Genomic DNA, 26,943 nt, shown 5'->3' with positions numbered 1-26,943 from the left:
GTCGACGGTAAACAATAACATTGACAGACGGCCGAGTGCGAGGCTCCTGTGATCCTGGTGAATGAAGTTCTGGGTAAATTTCACATTTTTGTTTGACATTCAAGTGATTTCGACCCTACGTAGAGGTACCTATTCACATCAAGATAATACTTTTGAAATACTGAGGCTGAACATTTCTTGACAGGAGAGTTTAGACTATTGGTAGCCCCATAAATGTGGCCTATTTACTGGACTGCCTCCGTAAACATAGGCCACACGTCCACATGTACAAAAATCGTGTCGACTTTGCCAAATTTTGATTTTCACATTTAGGCTTAGTTTGTAGGATTTTTTTGCTTTAGAAGCATACTCACCCACTTTATAGGCTAGTCAGAAAGTGCTGCCTTTTTCAGATGTCTAATTTTTGTGAAATTTCATGTTGAAATTTTGATACGCAAACGTGTAAAAATGAATCTGGAAATTTCACGAAAAGTATACATCTGAAAAAGGCAGCACTTTCTGATTAGCCTATAAAGTGGGTGAGTATGCTTCTAAAGCAAAAAACCCCTACAAACTAAGCCTTAATGTGAAAATCAAAATTTGGCAAAGTCGACACGATTTTTGTACATGTGGACGTGTGGCCTATGTTTACGGAGGCAGTCCAGTAAATAGGCCACATTTATGGGGCTAGACTATTGGAGGGTCGAAAAAATTGAAAATGTCCTGCTACAGAATAGCTAGCCAGCCCTAGACCTAGCTGGAGTTACCCAGCCCTGAGTTTTATCATTGGGTTGTCTATTAGGGCTGGAGCGTATTTTTCTCGTAACTACATGTAGTAGTATTTGCAAAAAATTTTGAAAAAATGTTCAATTTTGTCCCCGCTACACACTAATTGCAACTGCAACTCACCCCAAACTTGCCTGGAATAACCATTACACAGGTCCTTGAAGTAAAAAACGATCCACGATGAAGATTCAGCCTACAATTGCAGTGAAAACAGGAGGAATAACCGCTAACTTGACAACCTTGCTGGATTGGCCAGGACTGCTATTGGTTTGTGCACTAAAAAAAAATTGTGTACAATGAATGGCGGCGGTCGATTACCATCCACGTACAGCTCGCTGGTACTACGCATTTTTGCGGTCGGTGCATGACGTGACGCGGAAGCGTAATACCCGATGACTGTTTCATGCATTAAGAAGAGGTTCACTCGCATCACAGTGCGGTACTGGAACGGCAACCGTTGAGTAACACTGCACTATGAATGCACGATAGCCGGCCAACTCGACGGTTGCCGTTCCAGTACCGCACTGTGATGCGAGTGAACCTCTTCTTAATGCATGAAACAGTCATCGGGTATTACGCTTCCGCGTCACGTCATGCACCGACCGCAAAAACGCGTAGTACCAGCGAGCTGTACGTGGATGGTAATCGACCGCCGCCATTCATTGTACACAATTTTTTTTTAGTGCACAAACCAATAGCAGTCCTGGCCAATCCAGCAAGGTTGTCAAGTTAACGGTTATTCCTCCTGTTTTCACTGCAATTGTAGGCTGAATCTTCATCGTGGATCGTTTTTTACTTCAAGGACCTGTGTAATGGTTATTCCAGGCAAGTTTGGGGTGAGTTGCAGTTGCAATTAGTGTGTAGCGGGGACAAAATTGAACATTTTTTCAAATTTTTTTGCAAATACTACTAGTTACGAGAAAAATACGCTCCAGCCCTAATAGACAACCCAATGATAAAACTCAGGGCTGGGTAACTCCAGCTACCCTAGACCCGTGAATGTGGCGTTGTATACAACGCCACGCTGTTGTGACAGTGTCATTTCGAGAAATCGATCCGCCTCACATACATTGTAATTTCGTATGCATGTTGAGTACTCGCCTAGAAATCTAAATTTGCCTTCCCGCGTGAGTTTGTCTTACATACGCAGTGTGGACTTCCGAACAAAAGACGTCCACATAATGTAGGTAGCACCGACGTTGTGTGGACTTACCCCACGTCCACACAGTGTTTCCCCATTTCTGGAAAACAGGTTTAGAGGCATTTTTGGGTTAGGTTTATCTGTAGCAGAATGAAGAGAAACACTAAAGGGAATCATAGAAAAAAAATTGGGTTGAAAGAGTTTTCACAGTGTGAGAAAAATGATTTTTTTCACTGGTTTTTCTTAACTACACGAAAGCAATGGAAAGTCCACACTAGTCATGTGAAACAAGTATGGGTGTTCAGGATGTGTCATTTCGACGAAATTTGCCGTCAATGAAGACCCATACGAACGTGTAAAAATTAGATTTTAACATTAACTGGACAAGTACCCAGGGTCACTTGCGTGCCAAATTATTAAAGCCCTCCGAGCTACCCGTCTGCTTCATGTGACGCATATGATCGGGCGGCGTCAGATTGGCCAATCACGAGACCACGTGATAAACGCAGCTAATAATTTGGAATCACACTTATGTTTCAGACATAAGGAGAGCCCAGAGCATCAGTGCGATACCAAATTATCCGCAGCATTTATCACGTGGTAAATCACATGCATCAGGAGGAGGTTGCAGGACGTCGCGATCTTGCTAGAGTTTACCTCGAATTTTGATTAAAATGCAAGATTTGGCCTTAAAGGCAGATTTCAACATGTTCAAGAAAGCTTGATATGTGAGTACTTATCACAAGGTAAAGCAATGTTAAGTTTTTGTCACGGAAGGACGATTTCGCTTGGTTCGAAATGGTACAAGAGCGTGGCGTAGTTCACAAGCCACATTCACGGATCTAAGCTAGCCCTAGTCTAGCTCTACTGAGTGGAGCGTTGAATTACGGGTACCCCTCCCCATACAAACGCTGCACCGATGTGCCATACTTTGGTGACACCGTCACAGTAGCATAGTCACAAACCCACGCGAGGACAAAAAGACCCCCAAAAAAAAACGGTAAAGAGAATACAAATGAGAGAGACAGTTATCCTGGATTGATCTATACATTCTTGACATTCCATGAGACCCCATATATTGTTCCCAAACAGCGAACCGTCGTTGTTCGATTGAAGAAAACCAAGTCGCGCTTTATCCACGACTGTTTTGTGTAATGATACATGCTCCTTGGGTGTGTTCAAAGCCCATACTGTTGTACGGCGCGGCGCAGATCAGAGCACGTATTATTACACGAAACAGTAGTTGATAAAGCACAACTTTTTTTTCTTCGCGATCGAACAACGACGGTGACGTCACGTCAGACGCCCTCATTCGACAAGTCGATTCGAGAACTGAGCCTCCCTGCAAACACATTGAGCTGTAAGTTTTCAGACTATTTTGCTGGTTTTTTTCAAATTTTCACTGTTTGGGAACAATATAAGGGGTCTCATGGAATGTCAAGAATGTATAGATCAATCCAGGATAACTGTCTCTCTCATTTGTATTCTCTTTACCGTTTTTTGGGGGGTCTTTTTGTCCTCGCGTGGGTTTGTGACTATGCTACTGTGACGGTGTCACCAAAGTATGGCAAATCAGTGGAGCGTTTGTATGGAGGGGTACCCGTAATTCAACGCTCCACTCAGTAGAGCTAGCCCTAATCTATGGCCCGCGCGCACTGAGTATCTAGACTCTACAACACAATTTTGTCCTTGACCCAAAAACCAAACATTTCCCAACAAAAACATCAGATTTCACCCTCAAAATGGCCTACAAATTACTAGATATGCCACCTGAGGTACAGGTTTTTTTGACAAAAACAACACCGTAGATCTGGCCCAAAACCTTGACCAAGTGCATCCTACGAAATCAGTAACGCACTTTTGCCATGTAACCTCAATCCTTCAAATTCTTCCACTTTGGCAAAGAGGATTTTGAAGGAATCAGGGCGGTAAAGGTTGATACTAAAATTGTTTATATTCAAATTCACAGGAAGATCTGAGCAGTGATCATCATGTCCTTGAGAGCACACCTCCGCAGCCGGTTCCACAAACAAACTCCACCCACCGAGGGAGCCCTTCAGAAGCGCAGCTCCAACACGTCCGACATTCAGGCCTCCTCTGGATCAGACGATGTGAACTCTAGCGCTGACGAGCTGTCGTTGAGTGATCATGTGATGGAAGGAGGGTCACCGTCGTCCGGTCGAAAGAAGTACGACAAAGGAGGAGCATCTGGGGACTCTTCATCGCCAGGCACCAGAAGAAAGGTACATAGTACTCAGGCTGATTTCAAGTCTTGTGCCTTACATTCTAGACCTGCTGAAATCGACATTTCATCGGGCGACCTACATTGTACATTTTTTTCCAGACACTCACAGAGAGAAGCCCTACTCTATTCCTCTCTGGCTGGCAAAGTCAGCTATGCCATCACAGCAGTCACAGTCAATTAAGTGACTGCTGTTATAATACATGTAGTTAGGAATTCCCCTGTTAATTCTAGCTATCCTTTGACTTGACTTAAGGTGATTGCTACCAGTTGCCTCTTCCGTTTAGCCAATCATGCCAATAACAGTTTGTTAAATACAAACACGGGGTCTGTGACCAGACCGTTTGGTGCCAAGTCGTTCACATAAAAAGTGAACGTGGACTGGCGAGACTTGCACGCTCTATAGTCATGGAATAATTACGTCTTAAATTTCGAAAACATGTAATTTGTGGCCCCAGTTCTTGATGGATAGACTTGTTCCAGCCCCTACCAGAGTTGATAACGTAGGGCCCAGAAACCAGTCTACTCACAGTTCAGATGTGTTTTTGTGCATAAAGTCCTACCCTCCCCCACCTATTTATTTCATTACAATGGAACATAAAGTTGATAATTTGTTCAGGGAATAAATTTGAATTGATGAAGAGCATGGACAATCTTTATTAAGTGTCATTGACATCCATCTTCATTTCTGAAGGAGCAGGGTCGGTTGTCCAATGAGGAGTCTCGCAAGAGGTCAGGGTCGACAACCTCCCAAAGGAGCCAATGGGAAGACAGTGAGAAGAATATTTACGAGACACAGTTGAGAACACTGCAGGAGCAGCTAGTGGACAGCATGATACAGAATCAGACATTGCGTAAGAATCTGCTCCAGTTTTTTATACTGACAATCACTATTTAGACTATTTACCATGGCATACATGTAGGTGGCCTGTGGCCCGCCCCTTCCTAAAAATACAATTGGATCGGCATGCAATGTTTTGCTGTTGTCAAATGGTGTTTATTTTTTATTTCAAATAAATTTAGTACATTGTAAATACTAAAATGCATGAACAATTTTGAGAAACGTTTTGACAATTATATTAAAAACAAATTTCGTCAACATTATTCAGTTCTGTCATTGAGCCTAAGCAAAAAATCTCTTTTTCACAAACTGGAACTGTATATTTGCTTCTGAAAATTTCCACAAACGTCAATTTTTAGGTATCAAGTTTGTTAAGGTCTTAAGTTTTTCAGTTTTAGTTCAATCATACATTTGCAAGTTTGTCACTATTCCTTAAAATAATTTTTTTTCCCCAAGAAATGAACCTGTTTGTTATGGCGTCAGTTACAACCACCAACCTTGACATAAAGTGAATTTTCTATTTGTGTCGTGTTGACCTTTGACATTTTGTTTGACCCACAGAGTCAGAGGTCACCAAGTTTAGGGAGAACTCTGACATGACGAAGTTGCTGCAAATGCTTGATCATGAGAAGGACAACAGTGCTAAGCTATCTCAAGAATGTGAGGAGTTGCAGCAGCAGCTGGAAAACATAGAGAGGTATATTGAGAAACCAGAAAAATTTACCACTGTTATGCGATTGCCACATCCCTTGGCCTGCAGAATTAACGTCATGATCTTGTGGATAGGCATGTCTGACTAGTGCGACTGGTCAACTAGTCACCAATGCTATAAAGCATTGGTAGTCACAACTATCAATGTCTAAATAGTCGAGTAGTTGTTATGCCGTGACCAGTCATTCAGCTATGCTGCGACCAGAGGCGGTTGAGCTGCGACTACCGATCTTTGCCCAACCACTAAGTAGTCGTACCGCTATGCACTGTAAGTCTGAAGGGACAACACATTCCATGAAAACATTTAAACGTGAGGTCTCGGTCTCTGTCTCGAACCTTAAGGTCCTGGTCTCGGTCTCAGTCTGGGACCGCCAGGTCTCTGTCTTGGTCTCGGTCTCAGACTTGCATGTCTCTGGGAAAGACATACGGTACATAAAAATATGTATACCATGTGCACACATTGTTCATATGCATGTATGTGAATGGCGGGGAGTGTGCAACCAATTTCAAATGATTTTTTTAAGTTGAACAAAGAAATTGACTGGAGCAGGGTTTGAACCTGCAACCTCTGGATTGCCGTTCTGGTGCTCTACCAACTGAGCTATCCAGCCCTATGTTGGCGGATCCGCATTTGTCAAGGTCTTTGTTCAAGAAGCTAAAGTCATGATGCCAGCAACATTGCCAATGCTGCAAACCTGGGAAGTAGCAAATTGGGGATCACTCGATTAGGTTTGCAGCATTGCTAATGTCGCTACAAGTAGCATCACGAGTGACTTTTTAATCCCTGGCTACATGACATATACAGGTATATGCTTCTGACTATAATGCCCCTTGAACAAAGACATTGACAAATAGGGATCCTTATGTTTGGTGTCTACTAATGATATTCCACCAAATGATTATTATTTTTTGTTTTGTTTTCTGCGTGCGCAGCACATGCAGAATGCTAAATGAGTTGACACTGCAAAATCTGAGACGGTCAGCAAAAAAAGGCCTGTAACGCCTATCCCTAATTAATGGTGTTAAGTGTGCACGACTAGTCACCTGAATGTGAAGAGATGGTACCTGTGAAAGGAATTCATAGGGGATACATCTCCACTTTGCACACAATGTTAACAGATAATGCCTCCCTCCATTCCACAGGAGAAGTTACAGCATGGAAGAGCGTCCATCATCAGTTGATACAGCTGAGGAAGCTGATTCTGTAGACCTGGCGCCATCAGAAACTGAACCACGTAGGTTACTCGAGCTCGTACAATTTTGTCAGGAGTAGCGTCACAAGGGGAGTGACATTACAAGGCAGTGGGATTGTTCAGTGCATTTGATGTGTTGGCTAATTAGCCTCCTCATAGTTGCAGAAAAGCCTAGTTGTTTTTGTGCTTGTCTTTTTCGCCTGATTTCTTTTAGTTCTATCTCCAATCCCATAGATTTTGTACATATTTTATTCTGGCCGGACTTTTTGACATAAAACAAGGTCCTATCTTCACCCTAACAGTACTCAACCCATCATACCCCAACAGCATGTTTTGTTGGAATCTGTCAGGATGGGTACAGTACCCCTAAACTGACAGTCAAATTAGGTTTTGCCCTGCACCGACGTTTAAACACTGTATACTCAGTGTGTTACCTCCCGAGTGAAAGTTGGAAAGAAATCACTCGGGTGGGACTCGAACCCTCGACCTCCTGCTTTCTAGTGCAGATGTCTTACCACTCGACCACCAAGCTAACGGGATCGGTTGGCTGGTTCGAATCTGATGTACATAGCAGCAGGTACGGCGTAAACTATTATAAGATTGAACATGTCAGTGCAGGGCAAAACCTAATTTGATTTATATCACCCCGACGCAAAAAAAAAATTCAAAAATTTTATAAACTAACAGTCTTTTACATTGGGTTAGCACACCTCCAGAATCAGAAATATGTATGTGCAGTTTCCCATATGGTGTTAGAATTTGCCAGGATGGGTATGGTTCCTAGTAACTCATACTAGGTACAGTAGTTAGGATTAATAAACCTCAACATAGATGAAGACCATAGCAAAGATGGTGCCGTGAAGATGGACCTTGTGATGATGGGTCACGTGATATATCTTGAAGGTGCATATTTAAAAGTCCTATATCTAGAGAAGCGCAAGTTCAATTGAGGTGAAACTTGATATGTATGTAGACACAGACATGTTATACAAGTAGGTAAAAATATACATAGATGTGGACATTTGAAACTGAGGTGACGTCATGATGTCATCATGGGTAATGTGACGGCATCTTTAAAGTGCGTATATCTACATGAAGAAACTACAAACTTGCTGAAACAGCAAATAAGTCGTGGAACTTAGTTCTCTCATTTAGCTGCATATGGACTAAATAAGCATGAATGTTCTATGTTCTGTTCATCAAGCAGACAAACCTCTAGTGTATGTATTTCTAATTTTTCTTTAAGGAGAAAGGGTTTTCATATTTGTCTGTTGATGTTTGCAACACCGTCTATTAAGGTGAGTCTTCTCAGTGATAAATATTTAAAATGAAATTTAAGTAATAATGAAAGCCATGCAGTTTTCTGTTTGTTTTTTTTAAATAAAAGACAGTGAGCAGCAATTTGTCAATTTTTTTTTCCAGAACCACCAAGAAAACCTACCTTGAAGACTCAAATGCAGGAATGGCTGATGAATACAGTGTATGAAGTGATAGCAGACTTCACCGAGGATCCCGATGATGAGAAGACGACTGAGAATGATGAAGGAGAAGAGCTGGCTGTCAAAAAGTGAGTGCATTCCAACCTTACAGCTATGTCCAATTGTGATGTACAGAATGCAATAATAAATAATTATGCAGTCATCAGCTGACATTTCAAGAAAAAAAAGTAACCCAAAACCCCACCCAAAAAACAAGCCGCGTCGCCAAACCACTTTTTTGGCAAGCTCCATACCAGAAACCGGAGACTTTTTTTCTTGGCCTAAGCTTACATTAGCTGGTATTTTGTCACAATTCCATGTAGAAGTGATTTTCTTGTGGAAAAATCATACTAAATAATAATTAAAATGGATGGCTTTTTTTCTTCGGGGGAAGAAGATATTGCACTTGCTATAACACAATTATTCTAATTTTGTGTATTCCCTCAAAGCCGTCCAATACACAGTGGAGCCTGTAAAGCTCTAAAGTTCTCGAAATCTCTGGAACTCTGAACATTTTCACAGCTTTTCTATGTGTTTGTTATTTTTCTGCAATTGTATTCCAAACCAAAATATGTCTCCTGCTTGAAACTGAAATGTTTATGAGTGTATCATGTCACTTTCCAAGCATAACATGCCTCTCTGACTATAACAACTTGCCTTTTTTCACTGTTTCTTAACAAAATGCAAACTATAAAAGCAATTTGCTATAACTGTGTAGACTGGTATTCACGCTATCATGTATTATTATTTATTATTTCTTTTTCACAGATTGAAAGCAAACATCAAGCGGTTTAGTAAGTAAAGTAGAATTTCATTCCTTAAATTAAAGCTCTATGACCATTTGCATGTCATATTTTATGTTCAGTTACAAAAAGAGTGTATTAAAAAACGGGTGTACAGTGTACCTGCCAAAATGTCATTATGTTGTTAAATTGCTAGGGACAGGGCCCAATTTCAGAAAGCTGATCAGTATAAGCAAACAAGTTGTGCAAGTTCTCGTGTAGTAGTCTAAGGGCTAAATAAAGTCTTTATAGGTTCTGATCAGATGACGTCAAATGGACTTTTCTGTCTCCCTGTGATAGGCCACCATAGTAGAAGGCAAATGTTTGGTTAGCAACCACTAGACAGGAGGGGTTCATCATCATTAGCCTAATTCAATCCACTGCTGGATGAAGGCCTCTCCACTAACTTTCCATGCTTTTCGATCCCTTGCCAAGTCTCAGCGCCATATGTTAAAACTGGGATGATGCACTGGTCGAAGAGTTAACGCTTCATCTTTTACAGTATTTTTCTGTCCTTGAATACGTAACTCAACTTGCCAAATTTTGCCCATGCAAGTTGTATTCTCCTCTGAATCTCCTCTGAATTCCCAACCTTAAATGTGATCTTCTGTCCCTGTACTCATCTACTGTGTCCAGTGTTTCATTCCCCACTAGTAGGGCTTATCTTCGTGTAAAATAACCGCAAATTTTGTATCAAATGGCGTAATGGTCACTACCTGTGCCGTGTACGGTTGTCATAATCAAGCCGACCAGCACTAGGTGTTGGCTCCGCATTTTTCTCACAGTTTTTGCCATCTATCGCAGCTTTGCCTACTACCTACTGCGTGCTGTGCTATACGATCTTAGCCTACTACAATGGCAATGCTTACTTACTGGTACCCGGGACATAGGCTGGGTCACCTGGGCAAGTCAGAGCCCTCTACTGTGAGCAACCTATCCGTGATGTGTATGTGTTTGTTTTTTCATTAACAGAGGCAGGCTACCAGCCAATCATCCAATGGCTCAAGGCGGTTGGTAACTTATTTGGTTGGAAATCAGCACCAGCTTCCTTCCTCGCCTTCATTGTAAGTCGGTGAAATAATAGATAAACAACAGTACTTGCTACATCATTTCTTATGTGTCGAGTCTTTAAAGGAAAATTAATGAATTACATCTTTTTATGTCATTAGAGCATGGCTGACAAATCTTTTGCATTGCAAAGGTGCATTAGTCAAAATTGCTTATGGCACACTGACTAAAACCTGGAGGATGCTGATCCTGAATCACATGACAATGTTATATACTGTCCTGTATGCCGTATTTTCATTGTTCTACAGCGGTCACATATGTGAGTGCAAAGCGCTAGCGCCTGACTACTGACTATTTTAGCACTTGACCATCTATCATCTAACACTGTCGTCGAAAGCCTTGACCAAAGCTAGGACAATGCAGGATGTTACGAAAAAAAAAGACATTTTGAGTCTGCTTTATTTGTACAAAATAAATGAGGAAACATTTAAAATTATTTCCATTAAGGTAAAAAAAAAAAGTCTCCGGTTTCTGGTATGGAGCTTGCCCAAAAAGTGGTGCGGCGACGCGGCTTTTTTTTTTTTTTCCTGATTTTTTTTGCTTCAAATGTCGGCTGATGCCTGCAAGTGGTGCCCGACTAAACTTAGTGCAAATATATGGGAGTCCAGAGAGGCCACATAAAGCTTATTCTCGACCATAACCCAGTCTAAAAACATGTTAAAATTGTGCAGCAGCAGGATTCTAGTTCAACTAGTGAGTTTGGCGGTTTTGAGACATCATCTTTCATTGAAAAAAAACTTTTTCATTTTGCCGACGCGCATGGCTACGGCGACGCGTGCGCATACCAGAAACCGGAGACTTTTTTTTTTGGCCTTAGGGGTGCTTTTTAACACCCAAAATGCTGATTTGCGAAAAAGTATTGCTCTTAACTGTAGTGTCATCAGAATGATAGTGTATGCCTGATCAGCATATTTTATGATGCCAGGGATAGGAGGAAAAAAATGAAACAGATTTCCAAATTTCTCCACAGATCTACATGTATGCGGTAGCAAAAGGCTGGCTGATATCGTTGATGTTGGGCCTGGCACTTTGGCATCTTACCAAGACATATCTGATTTCCAAGTAAGTCTGCTAAATTTGCAAACCATTTAGCTTGGTGGTCGAGTGGTTAGACGTCTGCACTAGAAAGCAGGAGGTCATGGGTTCGAGTCCCACTCGAGTGAATTCACTCGGGATGTAACACACTGAGTATACATTGTTTATAAGTCGGTGAAGAGCCCCTTATTTGATGAAATAGCACACAAGTGTTTTTTCAAGTTGAAATATACCATGGTACAGAAGAGAATTGTACATGTAAGTTAAAGGGAAGTTACAACATTGGCAAACATCAAAAAACGAGATGACCAAATTATCACAAAATACCTTACTGAATTGTAAGGGATTGACAGTCTAAAGCATCCTGTAAAATCATGGCTCCTGGTGTGCTGACATTTTCAAGAAAAACTGTATTTTTCCAATGCTGGTCGGCCGACCAGCGTTGGAAAAAAACTGGCTTTTTTCAAAAACTGCTCCTATTTTTTCATATATTTAGCTATGCCACATTTTCTTTGCAATAGATTACACACCTGTGAAGGGGTACAAACCTGCTAGAGTGATTCTTTGACCTTACAATTCCCCAAAGTCTTCTTTGTTTCGACAACAATGAATTTCTATATCAAATAAGATAAGATACAAAGATGGGTAATACATTTGTACCGTCAATTTTATGTGAAAGTGAGGCAAAAACATGATTTATCATAAATGATGAAAGGTTTGCGGAAACACCATGTGCGAATAATTTCTCAACTAAGAGAAATATCTGAAAAGAACCAGAGGTATAAACTCGTCGTTCCGGTCAGTATGCTTTGACCGTCTTCAGGAGAGTGCCTAATAACTCTAAGAAAGTCAATACTTAAGTAGCAAAAACGAAATCGATGAAGTGTGAAGTTGCATCCTGTGTGGATGCCAAGTAGCTGGGATCCTAGCTACTGAATTTAATGATTTATCATTAAATTGAAATGTCAGATTGCTTTGATGTTCTTTTTGGTGTTTATTTTTTCTTTTTCTTTTTTCCCCCTTGCTCCTTCTTTTTTATGGTTGGGAGTTGGGTTGGGTCAGATCATACTATACCAGCATAATATTTCATTTCAATTATCCGGGTAATATCTGAGTCATTTGCAAAAGAATCAGGATACTGCTGCAAACATCCTCTAGCATAGTACAATCTGTATGGTTGTGCAACAGTACGAATGTTATTTTCCCCTATTTTTGTTGTGTTTGCTTTATATAGGGGCTTTGTTATCAAGTTTTCACTGTTGCCCTACTGTGAAGAAGAAGAGGTGAGGAAAACAGAGTAATTAAATTGCCAACACTTACCATTGGATCATGTGGATAATTTTCATCAAAATAAGATTTTGAGTAAAAGCTTGTTTGTATTTATTAAAATTTTTTTTGGGGGGGGGGTTGGGGTTTGTAAAATATTTTTTTTGTAAACATATTTTGAGATGAAACTGTGAAAAATGTTTTTTATGCTTTTCAACAGTAATTTTGGCAGTCACTTTTTGGTTAGCTGCAAATAATACTCTTTGATATACCGGTACTCTATTCTTAAATCAAGGATTACTTTTTTTTTACATTATTAAAAAACAAATCAGTTTTAGATACAAAATTTGACATATGAAACAGAAATTGTGCTGTGACAATATACAAATAATAAATGTTTATGAGTGCAAGGGTGAGAATATTTTCATGAGTTGAAAGATGGAATGTTCCATTCAACGAGGCAAAAACGAATGCAAAACATTCATTATTTGTTATTTATAACATCCAAGTAGATATTTGTCATTTGATTGGAAGATAAAACTGTAAGAATAAACAACATACAAAATGGCATCCATTTTTTCCCCAGCTTGTTCAAAGTTCAAGTTAGCAATTTTTTAAAGTCAAAGCATTAACAATATGAAAGTAAATACTGCAAGTTCTTAAAACAGTGCAAACAAATCTGCATGGCAAGTTTAGTTTGTAACTGCATCGACTTCTAAGGCATGTTTTGTAAAATGCATAATGTGGTCTATAGTGCAAAGATCGATAGCCCCACTGCGCGCCTATGCCGGGCGCTATACGATCTTTGGTCTAGCGTTTGCGTGCAATATATCAAAAGGGATGGCTTGATAATGCACAGTGAATGGAACCAAAAATGCACGGTTTATGAGGTAGGCCATGCAGTGGTTTGATTAATGAATCTCGCGCAACCTACAATCCTCCAATCACATGACAAGGATTTACTTGGGTGTTATAGAATAAAGAAATACATAATCACCGTATGGATTCATTCTATTACTAAATGGGTTTTGATGATAAATTGTTATTTTCCCATTGTAGAACAGCGACATGGACAAACAACTCGGGCTCTCTGACAAGTTTCAACTTGTTTTGTTGGTTGCCAGACGGGTCCAGAATTACATGGGCTTGTTGGCAGATGGCCTAGAAAAGATACAAAAGTGAGTCATGGAAAAAAGTACTTTTAGTGTGGTAACCTCTCATTACCAGATGAATTTGATGAATTCTGGGGCTTTCAACGTTGTGCTTCTACTAAATCCTGTTCGTCTATCTACCATCTATACATCATTGGACAGCTTAATTCAATGTCCTTTTCCAAAGAGACCAAATTCCCAGTTTTCAAAACTTGGTGCAAGTGACTGGTTTTGTGCTAGAGGGTCATTATATGGTGCTGTAATATATCTGGTTAACCACTTAGGGCACACATGTACACTCTTGTTTTACTATACTCCTGAGGACAATGCTTTGTTTTTCCTTTGTCCCTGTAATATAACACTCTTGCACAATACACCCCTTTGTACAATACACCCACATATGTGCAGCACTCAATTCAGGATTTCCAGTTTTTGTGCACCAGTTTAAATGATCAAAAAAAGAGGAAAGATAGTTTCGTTTCTGGACAAAAACAATGTTACACTAGACACTATATTTATTGACAATATGTGTGCGTTTAGGCCTCATGGGAAGGGTTATCGGGCAAATCTAACAAATCATTCAGTCTGTTGATATTATTACTAATATCTTCCTGCTGGTTGTGGGCATTCAACCATGTAATAAACTCCCCCAGGGGGACTTAAGTTTGAGATGAGGGAGAGTTGAAATCCTGGTACAGGCTTGGACCAAAACCCGAATATAAGCTCTGTACTCGGGTTTTGTCTTAAAAGGAGGTGCTTGCATGTTTCCCTTTTTTTGGTCATTCGCAGCCTTGTCATGTGGGGTAACCCTGAGGCTACACAGAAACTCTACACAGGCCTGCTCTGTGCTTTCATTGCCTCTGTAGTCTTGCCGGGGGAGTGGTTCTTCATCTGTGGAGGTGGGTTTTCTATTTCAACCAAAACAAAATGACTGTAGGGAGACTGGGACCTGCAACCTCCAGAATACGGCTCCAGTGTCCTCTACTAACTAAACTACTGTTCTCCCCCAGTTTGTCAGATCCCCTTGTGGGTTGGGCATTCCCCCCTCCCCTTCTGATCTCAGAAATGCAATGACCTCTTTATTAAAAAGAATTGAAAGGTATTCGAGACATTCATGCACATCGAAAATAGACACGTGGAATTTGGCTTTAGGGTTGAAGCATTATTTACTCTAGTTCCAAAAGGTCTGAGGCCTGAGGGATTTCAATGGGTTTGTATTTTCTTGTAAAAAGACTTACATTTTGCCATTTACAATGCATTCTGATCCAGGAATATACCTTGGGGTGAAGGTGTTCATCACAGGCAACATCTTCAGCAGGTTCCCGCGTGTGAAAGCCAAGTACGATAGCAGTTACATCATGTGGCAGTCACTGCCAACTCATGCACAGAAACAAAGGAGAAATACCCTAGAAAGACGAAGGAAGGTAAGAGCTTCCTTTGTCAGGAAGATGCATTGTCACTTTTGATGATACCTTGTAGCATGGAGAAATACACATATAGACTGGCAATGAGGTCACTAGTGCACTAGTGCACTAGTGCGTCCTGAGGGACTGTGATTGACCAGAAGAGGGTCCTATTTCCCAAGGCCGAAGGCCAAGGGATATAGGAACCTCCACTTAAAATATCAAAACATGCAAAACCTGACGTAAACTTCCATTACTAAAAAGTATGTCCCAAGCCAATATGGCCCATCAGGCTGGCATTTATCCCCAGTTTCAGTGGGATGAAACGACTCAGAACATTTCTATTCCTTCTGGATGGGATGCCAGTCTATTGCAGGTTACTCCCCAGCTAATGCTGATACCCATTTAAACTTCTGGTTGGAGAGAGGCAAGTAGGGATGAAGTGGCTTGCCCAAGAACACAACATATGACCAGCAGCTGGATTCGAAACCCCTGACCCTCTGATCATGAGTCAAGAACCTTAACCCCTAGGCCAAACTTCCCCAGCAACACTTCCATGACTACTCACTGAATTTAATTTACAAAACTTGAAAAATGAAAACATGGATTGTGTTTTCTGATTTTCCTCCAGTACATCATACCGGCTGTAGTCACAGAAAGGACACCTGCTGACGAGGGTCAGGGAAACTTCCTGGAGATGTTCTCCTTGCCATCAGAGGAGCTGCCATTGCCAGGTAAGCATCTTGGCTTTCGCTGACAAATTGTGAAAGTTGGAGTCAATAAAAAAAGAGCATTATGGGATATAAGGCTTGCTTCTGTGTTTTTAAATGTTGGTCAGCTCACCCCTTAGCTTAAAATATTTAGTGAATGGGGTAATTTTGGCTGAAAATATATCGGACCAACAGTCTGTGCGCTTTCTTTCTTAGAAATTACGGGTACTTAAAACCAGTGTTTAAAAAGTAGAAACATATGTCTTTCTACTGTCTTTGAAGGAAATATTTAACTTCTCTGTAATCCCGGATCACCAATCTTTTGAAACGTGTACTGCATTACTCAAAATTTCCCCCAAAAAATATTAGTAAAAGAAAAAAAAATCAAGGTCATATTAAAAATTCCACCATAATATTATAACAATATCGGTATACATGTACTGGTATATGCCTATGCGGGGTTGGACAGTATACATGTAATGCATCACAACCTTGCGTCATGCATGCTGTATTAATTAATTATGGTGTGTACATTATTCATAGCTTGCTGTTCATTTAGTGGCAAGTATTTTTTGTATTAGGTTCTATATGAATTTCTCTTCCAATTAAAATGGTTTTGGACTGCTAATCCCATTGAAGTCACCAGCTATAATTAAGTTCTAGGTTGGCATGGTAATGCCATCTCAGTAATAGATAAGAGAAATGATGGCTCTATCCCATTCAGAGACGCCTCTCCTATAGATTGGCTTGTGCATAAAAAATGTGCGTAAGAACAACACATCGAATTATTCGATGGTGTGATATTGTGTAGTTTATTTCTTCAATTGAGACACATTAAAGGGGTCTTGAAAATTGGGGAGAAATAAGAAGGAGAAATCAATGGAAGTTTTGACCGTAGCCAAGTTTATACTGCTGCATGACGGAAGAATTAACCTGATACATAATGATGCTGCATTTTGTTCCCAATGGAAGCTTTGTGCTCTTGTCCCCATTTGGCTCTGTGATTTCTCTTCCATTTAAAAATGGTTTTGGTTTACTATTGAATTCTCCCTCAGTCCTATAACTCTTGGTTGGCATGGCTACCGTATATACATTATCTTCAAGCAAACTTGAATCCTGGTATATGGTGTGGTATAATCCCATATACCATGGTCCATATCGCGCTCTGCGCATCGCGAACTGTGGATTCGTACTATTCTAAGATGCACATGCCATTCCTGCTGCAGGCATTTGTGATATGATAGCCACTGAAAAGTTTGTAAGTCAAGTTTGCTTCAAGATAAATCTGTTAACCCTCACGCACTCGTGGAACACGGAATAATCATGTAGTGTGTCTGTGTCCCATATACCACTCGGCCTACTAGCAAATGTATGGGACACAGACGCACTATATTAAGGGAATAAATGTGTGCTCCGGAGGTTTTTATCACTCGTTTAATACCGCTTAGAGTCTGGGTGCTGATAATTACCCGAGCCGGAGGCGAGGGTACGGTAATTATCAGCGCCCAGACTCTAAGCGGTATTAAACAGAGTGATAAATACCGACCAAGCACATATTTATTCCCATTCATAAATACCTTATCCGTAAAAAAATATCAAATAATTCGTTCAAAAAATCCCGATTTTGTTCAACAAGTTCACTTCATGCTTTTTGAAACATCCCTCTAGCAAAATAATGGAGTGTTCAGTTGGCGAGTAAGATGTAAACAACCCTTTTATGGAGATTGACGCGCGCGTAACATGTTCTGCGCGATGTCACGCAGAACGCACCTGGGGCGTTGCGTTTTGAATTTAGAACAATAAAATTCTGACTCGCTTGTAGTGTTGCGCATGCCTACGTGAGGATTGTGAGCGTTCAACCAATGAAACGGTAAGAGGCACTGGATTTTTAGGAGTCCACATTTTATTGTGACACTGGAAAAGTGTTTAAGACCAGCTAACCATGTCTTTATCATCCGTTTAAGACCGGCCACGTGACGGGCTCTCGACCAATAGGAATAGCTAAACTGTCTGAGGTATTTATGAATATTAGTTATCCCGGGAACACGGAATAATGTAGTGCGTCTATTCGGCCTTGTGGTATGTGGGACAGAGATGCACTACATTTTCCACGTTCCGTGTGCGTGATAACGAATTTATACTCAAACAAACTGGACACGCAGTAAAGTTGGAACTAGCGTGCTTTGCATGAACCTTTAGTGGTTAGGTGCATGCAACTGGAATGTCACTAGCATCTTGGAATAGCGTAATACGCAGGGTGAGAAATGGACCGTGCGATGCAGTATAATGTTCCACTCGCACTCGTGGAATAAAAAAATCTCATTAATGCTTGCTTACTAATCCTTCATGATTAACAAAGAGAATAGACGTGTGTTTTAAAGATGTTGCACTTTGTTTGCACGTATGGTTCCCAATCTGAATTGGTGGCTTTTGTCCCTACACTGTACCTGTCTCCCTTGAAGACAAAACGTGACGTCATTATATATCAGGGCTATCAAATTGTAGCTTTCACAAGTTCTGCATTATATTGTATATGTTCTGGTTTTAGTAACTTGTTTCAAAAGTCTTTTACGTGTGTTACCTCTTTTTTTTTTCTTGGGTCAGGTTGGCAAACTGGAAAACGCTGCACACAGATTGTCCGAGATAAAAGTGTCTCGTTCAAAAACGGCAGGATTTATCTTACACGAAGGTATGCATTCATGACAGTTACATGTTACATTTATATATCCAATTCGATTCTGTGAATATGTTATCATAGTGTACATGTATTGTTTTATTCCATCGTACTACGGCAATTAATTTTATCAGAGAAATTTCTATATACGTACGTGAAGTCTGCGGAGTTGTTTTTAAAAGGTCGTCTTTGGCTGTGGCTTTGGAGATCTTAGGTTCAGAACTTTGGAGATCTTGCTCAAAAATGGGTGCATGTTCTGCCAAGATACGAACATCACATTCTATATGTGATGGGATCCAGCTAACTGATTCGTTTGTCGGGATCCGGACTTTTTATGTGGAGATACAGGCCAAAATAGGGCCACTTCATCACATCGCTTCATCACGTCTCTCGGTGTTCCGACTTCCATAATTTCTTTTAACTAAAGATGGTATGGGCATGCAGTGTTCACAGCAGTAATGCTGAGATTGTGCTCTTTTGAAATCTGTAATAATTTTTTTTTTACCAGGGTTGACATATGCCTCATGTAGCTTGATCGCATCACTATGTGACCTGTCACCACAAAATGAGCAGAGACTCATAAATTGCTGCTTTGCAGTACAGTGGGCAGAAGTAAAATTTAAAGGGATGGTCAACTTTATTTTGTTTTCAGGTGAACCTCAATCTGTAGTGTGTTTTGTTGTGTGTTTTCTTATTCCAGCTTCCTGTGTTTTGAGCGGTCAAGGTTAAAGAATCGAGTGGACAAGCACATTGTCATTCCGTTAGCTGATATTGTCACCATTGAAAAGGTGAAATGTTATGTAAAAAAGTACCCCATAATACCAAACTTGTATTTGCAGGAGTGAAAACGTTTCCCTCAATTGTTTCCTTCAACAAATAGGGAATAATGGCATTGCACCGATGACCTAAATTATGTTCCTAACACTTCTCATTGGTTTTGTACACAATTTCCATCATGGACTATCCGTCAATCGTTGACCCTTTGTTTGTGCCCTAATTCTTTTGTCCCTAGTCCGCGATTGCTGGCATTTCCATACTCTAGGTTACCCCTTTCTGGAAAACACGGATAGAGGCATTATGGGGTTAGCTTTGTCCATCACAAAATGAAGAGGAACTCTCAAGGAAATCATGAACAAAAATTGGGTTGAAAGAGTTTTCTCAGTGCGAGTAAAATGAGTTTTTCTGCGGTTTTCTACACGAATACAAAGGAATGGCCACAGTAGGTATGTAAGGTAAGGGTCTGTATCTTTACCTGTGTGTCAGGCGTTGTCAGCAATGTGTTCTAAAGTCCCCGTCCAGTGGTCTCCCCCAACTCTTTCTTTGTAACCATTGAGGGGGTACTTGTGCACGGAGTCCATTCTCTGGTTTAAACCTCAAACTTGAAATCTGCTTCTCCCATCTAGGCCAAGCCTTTCTTCCTCATGCCCGGCTCAGGTATGTCCATCGAGATCCGCGTTGTCTCGGAGGAGAAGCCTTACATCTTTGGAGCCATCCTGAATCGCGACGAGGTCCACGCTGTCATCTTGAGGCAAGTCTGCTCCGTCAGGGATGTGCGGTTGAAAGACAAGACCAAACACAAGGAAACCTCTGTGAAGGACGGCAGGGCAGCAGGCACCAGCGCTAGCAGTAATCAGTAGCCGTGAATATTCCCAATGCCTTCATTTGCATGTTGGTCACATGACTAATTAGCATTAATATTGATATGCCTTATTTGCCTTTCGGTCACAAAGCCAGCTGTATATTTGTAAATTAATTCAAATGAATTGGCCCATGATTGAATATTGTGGTTTGACTTAAAACTTACTTAAAACTTACATGTCACATGTATCTTATGGTTTCGATATTAAGCAATATCATGGCTGTTTCTTTTTGTGCCAATACAATAAGCAATAACCAATCAGCGTAGTCAGTGGGCATATGTCCTGCGTTTTGTCACTGAAATCTGGTCTTTTAGAAAAAACCTGCCAAAATGTGCAGGAGAAAAGGAACCCAGGCAAGCTTTGCTCACCTTTCAGCAAGAAAATTATCCCAAGACTTCACATGGCCAAGATAAGTTCTTGAACATTTCATAAGTAATGAGGTCTTGGACCTTCATATGTGTAAAACAATTTACTCCACTTCTATAAGTTGTCAAACAGGTATTTGAAAGTGATTTGAATTTTACCACAAGACCCCACTGGAACATAGTTTATGTAATAGCCCCTTGCACAGCAAGGGTCAATGATATGCGAGCAGATTTGCTGATTAATTATGCAACTAGACTGCATCTTGACTTTGACATTCTGACCATTCTGCGGGTGCCTTTTATATCGAGTCTTTTGTTATCCATTGTCATAGATATCTATAAATGACCTACACACAACATTTATTATGCTTTTACGTTGTGAATTGAGCACAAATAGGCTACGTCACTTGGTCTGTAATGCTATCTATATATTATGCGATGCGCTAACGTCCTACTGCTTCGAATGATCATCACATATTTTGAGTAATGCGCGTATAATGCGAAGGCCCTCCTGCACGTCATGCGTAGCATTTTGATAACAGTTTTGAGAGCCAATGTCATGTCTATGTTTTATTCAATGGCTTTGTTATCTCTCTATGCCCGTTGTTGTATAAGAAAAACATGGCATCCCTGCCACATTGACCAATAAGCAACTGAGTCCAGATTTCGGAATAATCACATCACGATTTTGGTAAAGTCGACTCCAATTGGCCGGTGCTGGGGTTGCATAAATTTGAATTCTTAGCTATATTAAACAGACGTTGGACCGGAGCCAGAGCTCCGTGGCAAGGGGTGATACTCAAACTAACTGGCACATGGTCCATCGATAAAAAAAAATGGACAACTCAAATAGTCTGGCAAAGAGAAGTGCTCTTGTAGAGAGTAGTAGAGATTGGGTACCAGATATCTTCAAGACATTGTGCAATTTGTCTAATGATCCAGTTTTTTCTTACATTGACCTTGTTTCAATCTTTTTTATGGAGCTGTTTATTGACAGTATTGGACATTCCAAATATTACTGATTGTGCTCTTGACATTCCCAATATCATGGATTTTGCTGTATATGTTGTTCTCTTCTTTATGTTTACTGTGTACAACTAGCACATGCAAACTTCTCAGTACTAATGTACATATCAGGCGGGGCATTAAGTTTTATCTTCAATAAAGCTAACTTCAATCCTAGATCCTGATTGGTTGATCCATCATTCCGTTGTATATTATCCCACCCTGCGTATCACACTTTAGATGCATGGGCTATTCCTGTTGCACACATGTGTAATAGTATAACTCAAATGATGGTGTACAGCATTTGTGTTCCTTATTGTGCGTCAGGTTTGATTGAAGGTAAATGTATTCTCCCACAGTTTGCATTTGTGGAACACAGCCTATGTAGCAGGTCAGACGCAGTACATTATTCCGTGTTCCACTCACACTCTTGGGATAGCTAATACAGTTGACATATTATATGAATTCTCAAAGATGTCTGCGCTCACAAGTCTACATTTTTAACTGAGTTGACTTGCATTGTTGAATTGTCTAATTTGTTTGATTTGTCAACTCTAGTGTCTTCAAGAGTTGACCAATCGTGTGGCCTCATCAAATTGAGTTAACCTTTCATTAGGTCTTTCCTAATTGAGTTATTAACCAATCAAGTGGACTTGCCTAATTGAGTTGACCAATAAAGTGGACTGTCCTTATTGATTTGGCCAATCAAGTGGACTTCCCTAATAGAGTTGACAATTCAAGTGGACTGGCCTATATGTGTACGTGAGTTGACCAATCAAGTCGCTTGTCTTATACAGGGTGTATAAAAAAAAAGGTTATCCAAAATAATGGGTTAATATGTAAAAGTTATGAACTTGAACACTGTCAATGTGGATCCATCTTTTAATAAAGGGTAGTTCGTTAGTTTTTCTTTGATATCTTATTTGCATCTCTTCAGTCAGGAAGACCGAGCACCAATGATTTCAAAGCGAAGGCCAACAAAGCCTGCTCCCAATTTTGCTGAATAATTGGCCAGTTAAGCCCGGTTCATACGGGAAAGCAGAAGCGAAGTGAGATTTATGACATCAACAACAAATTCACAGCACGTCCACCATTGTTGATGACATGAATTTCGCTTCGCACTTGCTTTCGTTTGAACTTAGTTGAAGTATGAACTGACCTTTTAGCTGGTGAATGAATTCGCTGTTGCTGTGCAAGGGCGGATCCGGGGGGGGGGGCAATGGGGGACATGCCCCCCCCCCCCCAAAAAAAACCAAGCCTTTTTTTATTAAAAAAATTTTTTTTAAGGGAAGCCGCAATAAAGGGAGGCGCTGTGTACACCGCCAGCTTTTCCTCAAAAAGATTTAGTTAAAGTGGTCAGAAATTGCCTCAGATCACACCACAGACCATCTAGAATCCAACAATTTTCCGGGGTCCCCAAACACTTCTTGGGGTCCCCCAATTTTTTTTTTTGGGCCCCCAAAAACATTGTGTTCTGGATCTGCCCTTGTTGCTGTGGACAGTGCGTTGGTCCCTGACAGATGTTGCTTAAAGTGGTACATAATGTTGTCCACCTACCTTTTCAAAGTTTGCCTGATTCAGTGGTGAATTGAGCTGTCCGAAAAAAAGTGCGCAGTTGCAGTGGATTATGTTTTGAATAAGGGAGGGAGAAAGACATCTGAAAAGTGTATGAGTATGAATGGAATATCATGTTTCATGATTAAATCAATCATTTCAAAGATTTGTTTACTCATTAAAATAATAACTACCTAATGTAAATATGTACTTAAAACATAGCTTGGGCATTGGCCCAGCTTGGCATAGCTTTGGCTATGCCCATTGCAAGCTGTTTTAAAGAATTTTGAAATTGGATTGCTAGTTTGTGATGAAAAACAAAATTTTTGGAAAGATTCTTTGTTATGGACAGCATGATGCACCATTTTGAGTAACAACATCTCTTAACGCTTAACGGACTGTAAACAGCGACAGTGCCGACAGCTTAATTCATCATGTATATTCAGTAAACTGGGAAACAGAGGTTTGATGGCCTTTGTTTTAAAATCAAGGGTGCTTGGTCATCCATGACTGAATATATATTAAGATATCAATGAATAGCTAATGAACAACATGTACATCATTTTATTTTACACATCTTTTTTTTTTTACATTTATAAAAAACTCTTACATTATTAACCCATGATTTTTGGATTACCTTTTTTTTCATACACCCTGTATATATTGATGCGAATAGGGAACCCTGATTTTTTTACTTCTTTAAGAAATGACATATTTTGCTATAGGTTTTATAAACAGTGATTTTATAAAAGTCATGTCTAAATGTAGTTTTAATGTAATTCACTCAAGTAAGATGTGATAATCAAAATCACAATAAAAAGAATTGTGTGTATGTTTAGAAGCATGTTGTACAGTATATGAATTAAGATTATCCAATATATTACATGTATTTCTTTTTCAAAAGTAACATAATTATGTACTTATCTTAATGTAAACAAAAGTGATTCAAAAGTACTATGCGTACGCAAAACAATATTTTTATTATTATAAAAACAGTTTTATTTTGTAATCTGATTTCGTTTGAACAAGAAGCAAGTATTTGACTCTTTTTAGTAGTTTTGGCACTGCAGATAAGTTTAAGCTGTAATGATTAAAAAATAATCCATTTTCAGTACCACTTTGAATGCAAATTTCAATGCAGTAGGCGTTCGCATCTGTCGTTTCAGTGTCAGAATGTAACATACACTTATTGGTTGATAAATTCGATTATGTCAGCACTTTGCAGGCAAGCGTATCGGAACTCTGCAAACATTCTGTATCGAAATGAGATTAAATGGATACTGCTGATTTCCTGTGGGTTTTCACCTTGTCCTATGTGTGTCTGATCTCTTAGAAGCTTGCAACAAACAGCCACCCACACAAGACGCAGTCCCTTTCCAACGACCCAATAAATACAACTACTTCACCCAAGCAAACTGAATTTACAGGGGAGCCTAAATCAGGTTGACCGGATGAAAATCGCAAATTTCTGCTGGAGGCATTTCACAATTCTGCTAGATTCAATGTAAATCTGCTAAATCACCTAGAATTACACAAAATACACCCCAAACGAGCAATAAGCGTGTCACATTTTAGATACAGCACGCACAGTACAGGGTGAGTACAAAAAAATGAAAAAAAACAAATGGGTTGTAAACTCGTAAACGCAATTCTAAACTTGCTATCAGTTTGTTACCTAATAGTGTACCAATGCTCTCCTCACAATTATTTTGTTGGGGGGGGGGGGGTTAGACAATTTGCATGTCATGTCAACTTCTGCATTTTGCTTCTGCCATTTCTTTATGGATATTGTTTTTTTTGGGGGGGGGGTAGAGCTGCGCCTGACGGGACTAATGAAAAGACTATGACTAAGTGCAACTGCAGTTTTCTGTGTTCGGGGTTTATTTTCCGTGACGTAGATTGTCGTCCGGAATTGCACTGAAACCCTTTTTGCGGTTGAAATTAATCATATTCGCTCTGTGAGCAGAGGCCGGATGTATATATATATATATTGAAAACAAGAGAGAACAAAAAGAGATAATCCAATAAAAGGTGTCTACGTGGTAAAACTATGAACTTCGTTGTACGTTTGCAAATGACGTTGACATGTTGGAAATGCATTACAGTGCATTCAATGGTGGCTGTTGCTTCAAATGTATTTTAATTCATGATTTGAAATTCAAAGACATCGTTGGGCGTACGGTTAACTGTGCGAAAGCAGGTTTTAGCTGATGCCCAGTCTTTGTTTTGAATGCATTTTAGCATGGTACGGCGCATGTGAAATTGCCTGTAAATATACTTTATTAAAACAACATTAATTCTATTTTTCGTAGACACGACACTCAACATGGCCAACTGACTGTCATTTCAACACGCACCGCAGGGCTTTCGTATTGATTGTACAACTTATCTCATAACTTAATCTGCTTAATATCTTTTGGCAACATAAAGCTTTTACCTGGTCTTTTGTATCGGTCCGGTCGTGCTCTATCCTGTACAAAGCACAGGGACGCAAGTAATACAATAATGTAAAGCAAGCTGATAAACAATGTTTCCTACCGACATGGTGTCAGTAACTGTCAGTGACTTTTACCCATTCCCTTTTTTTGCTACACCCTGTACATTGTTGTACGGTTATGTAAGTTTCATTTATTTTTTTAATCCTGGCTAGCTTAATCCACGGGAGTTCCAGGCCTTGAAAAAAACCCCAACAAAACAACACTATCACTTCTTTGACTTTCTTGGTTTGGACCGAAGCCGCCACAATGCCAAACACAAGGTCGTACTTTGTTTTGTATTGCATCTTAATTGAAGGGAAGAAAACACATTTCGTAATATGCATTAAATCTATAAGGTACTGGAATTGGAATTACAAAAAATATTTTAAATTATACGTACTCGAATAAAAAACAAACAAAAACCACACAGTTGTGTTTCAAAAACTTTATTTAATCGATATACACAAACAATTTCATTGCAGCAACCCTTTAATGAAAGGCCAACATTACCCTTTTAAAATGCAATGCCAAGCAAATTTGTGTCTGCTTGTTATTGATTGCCCCAAATTCTTTGATTTCCCCTTATTAATTCAATGTTGTAAACAGAACTTGATCTACAAGGCACCCCCCCAAAAAAAACCCCAATTTTATTTCCGTTTTAGATTGGTGTTCCAGTGTTGCGCCAAACCAAAAATTATGATGAAGGAATAGTCGATACTTCTACTTGAGTGCATATTATGTAGCCGAACCATTTTATAGGGCCTACCCTACCTGTCAAACGTCGAAGTCAATTCAAATCTTACGAATAATCGATTCTGCTTTGGCGCGACACTGAAACGCCATTCATAAACGGGTGTAAAGAGGAATTTGCCGTTACTAGATTTTCATTAGGGCATCCCTATGTTGTTTTTTGTTTCTCATTTCCGACCGACCCTTTTTTTGGACTCCCGACCCAAGTATTCATGGACGGTGCTCCACGGTACTTTCTGTGGTTGTACCTCCGAACCGTCCCTTAATTGGGCGCACTACACTCTTTTCAAACCGTTCGCATACACCATTTAGATTGTGAAATTAGGGTGACGTAAACGGTTGCGTAATATGGAAGCCATTAGTGGGCCGCATCCATGCCTGAACGCCCATCACAGTGTGCGCTTAGGAGCGAGTAATGGCGGAAAGTCGCCCCAGTTAATTATCACAAAAAGTGGGCAACTCGCGGGGATTGGTCTTTACAATCAGTGTACCTAAAGCAATTCTATGAGGTATTTTATCCATTTTTTATCCGCGCACTACCTCAATCTGGAACTCCTATACCAAATATTCTGTTTTCCCGTTGATTAGCCCATGATCTGTCCAAGTTCAAGCATATAACGTCAATTCTTACGGTACCTTTCTACTTTCTCGTCCTTTTTCTATCCCTTTTTCGTGTAGCCCCCACAGACGAC

General features: G+C 40.0%; 1 protein-coding gene across 3 annotated transcripts; it reads left to right on the top strand.

Annotated features, from left to right (window-relative positions):
- On the top strand, nt 1-22,385 carry LOC119726601 (GRAM domain-containing protein 4-like). 3 transcript variants are annotated; one of them, XM_038198343.1, is made up of 17 exons: nt 1-73; nt 3,876-4,149; nt 4,849-5,002; nt 5,551-5,686; nt 6,844-6,935; nt 8,316-8,460; nt 9,140-9,165; nt 10,126-10,217; nt 11,192-11,283; nt 12,491-12,539; nt 13,582-13,700; nt 14,463-14,572; nt 14,943-15,097; nt 15,708-15,810; nt 18,391-18,475; nt 19,161-19,248; nt 19,864-22,385. In XM_038198343.1, exons 2-17 carry the CDS (start codon nt 3,898-3,900, stop codon nt 20,095-20,097), a joined length of 1,932 nt encoding a protein of 643 aa, XP_038054271.1. In that variant the 5' UTR covers nt 1-73; nt 3,876-3,897; the 3' UTR covers nt 20,098-22,385. The 3 variants fall into 3 exon arrangements, with proteins under 3 accessions (XP_038054271.1, XP_038054269.1, XP_038054270.1); XM_038198341.1 differs by having other exon boundaries at nt 4,843-5,002; XM_038198342.1 differs by having other exon boundaries at nt 12-125; nt 4,843-5,002.
- The last annotated feature ends 4,558 nt before the right edge of the window (nt 22,386-26,943 follow it).

Source organism: Patiria miniata, unplaced genomic scaffold, assembly GCF_015706575.1.
Source record: "Patiria miniata isolate m_02_andy unplaced genomic scaffold, ASM1570657v1 HiC_scaffold_2, whole genome shotgun sequence".
NCBI lineage: Eukaryota > Metazoa > Echinodermata > Asteroidea > Valvatida > Asterinidae > Patiria > Patiria miniata.
The sequence above is the reverse complement of the archived record's forward strand: the minus strand, read 5'-3'. Positions and strand labels throughout refer to the sequence as shown.

Bases quoted from the DNA above. Each gene is read 5' to 3' on its own strand.
- LOC119726601 (XM_038198341.1), top strand. From the start codon at position 3,898: ATGTCCTTGAGAGCACACCTCCGCAGCCGGTTCCACAAACAAACTCCA. The intron at 11,284-12,490 runs GTAAGTCTGCTA...TGCTTTATATAG, and splicing joins AAGACATATCTGATTTCCAA to GGGCTTTGTTATCAAGTTTT. The intron at 15,811-18,390 runs GTAAGCATCTTG...TTCTTGGGTCAG, and splicing joins AGAGGAGCTGCCATTGCCAG to GTTGGCAAACTGGAAAACGC.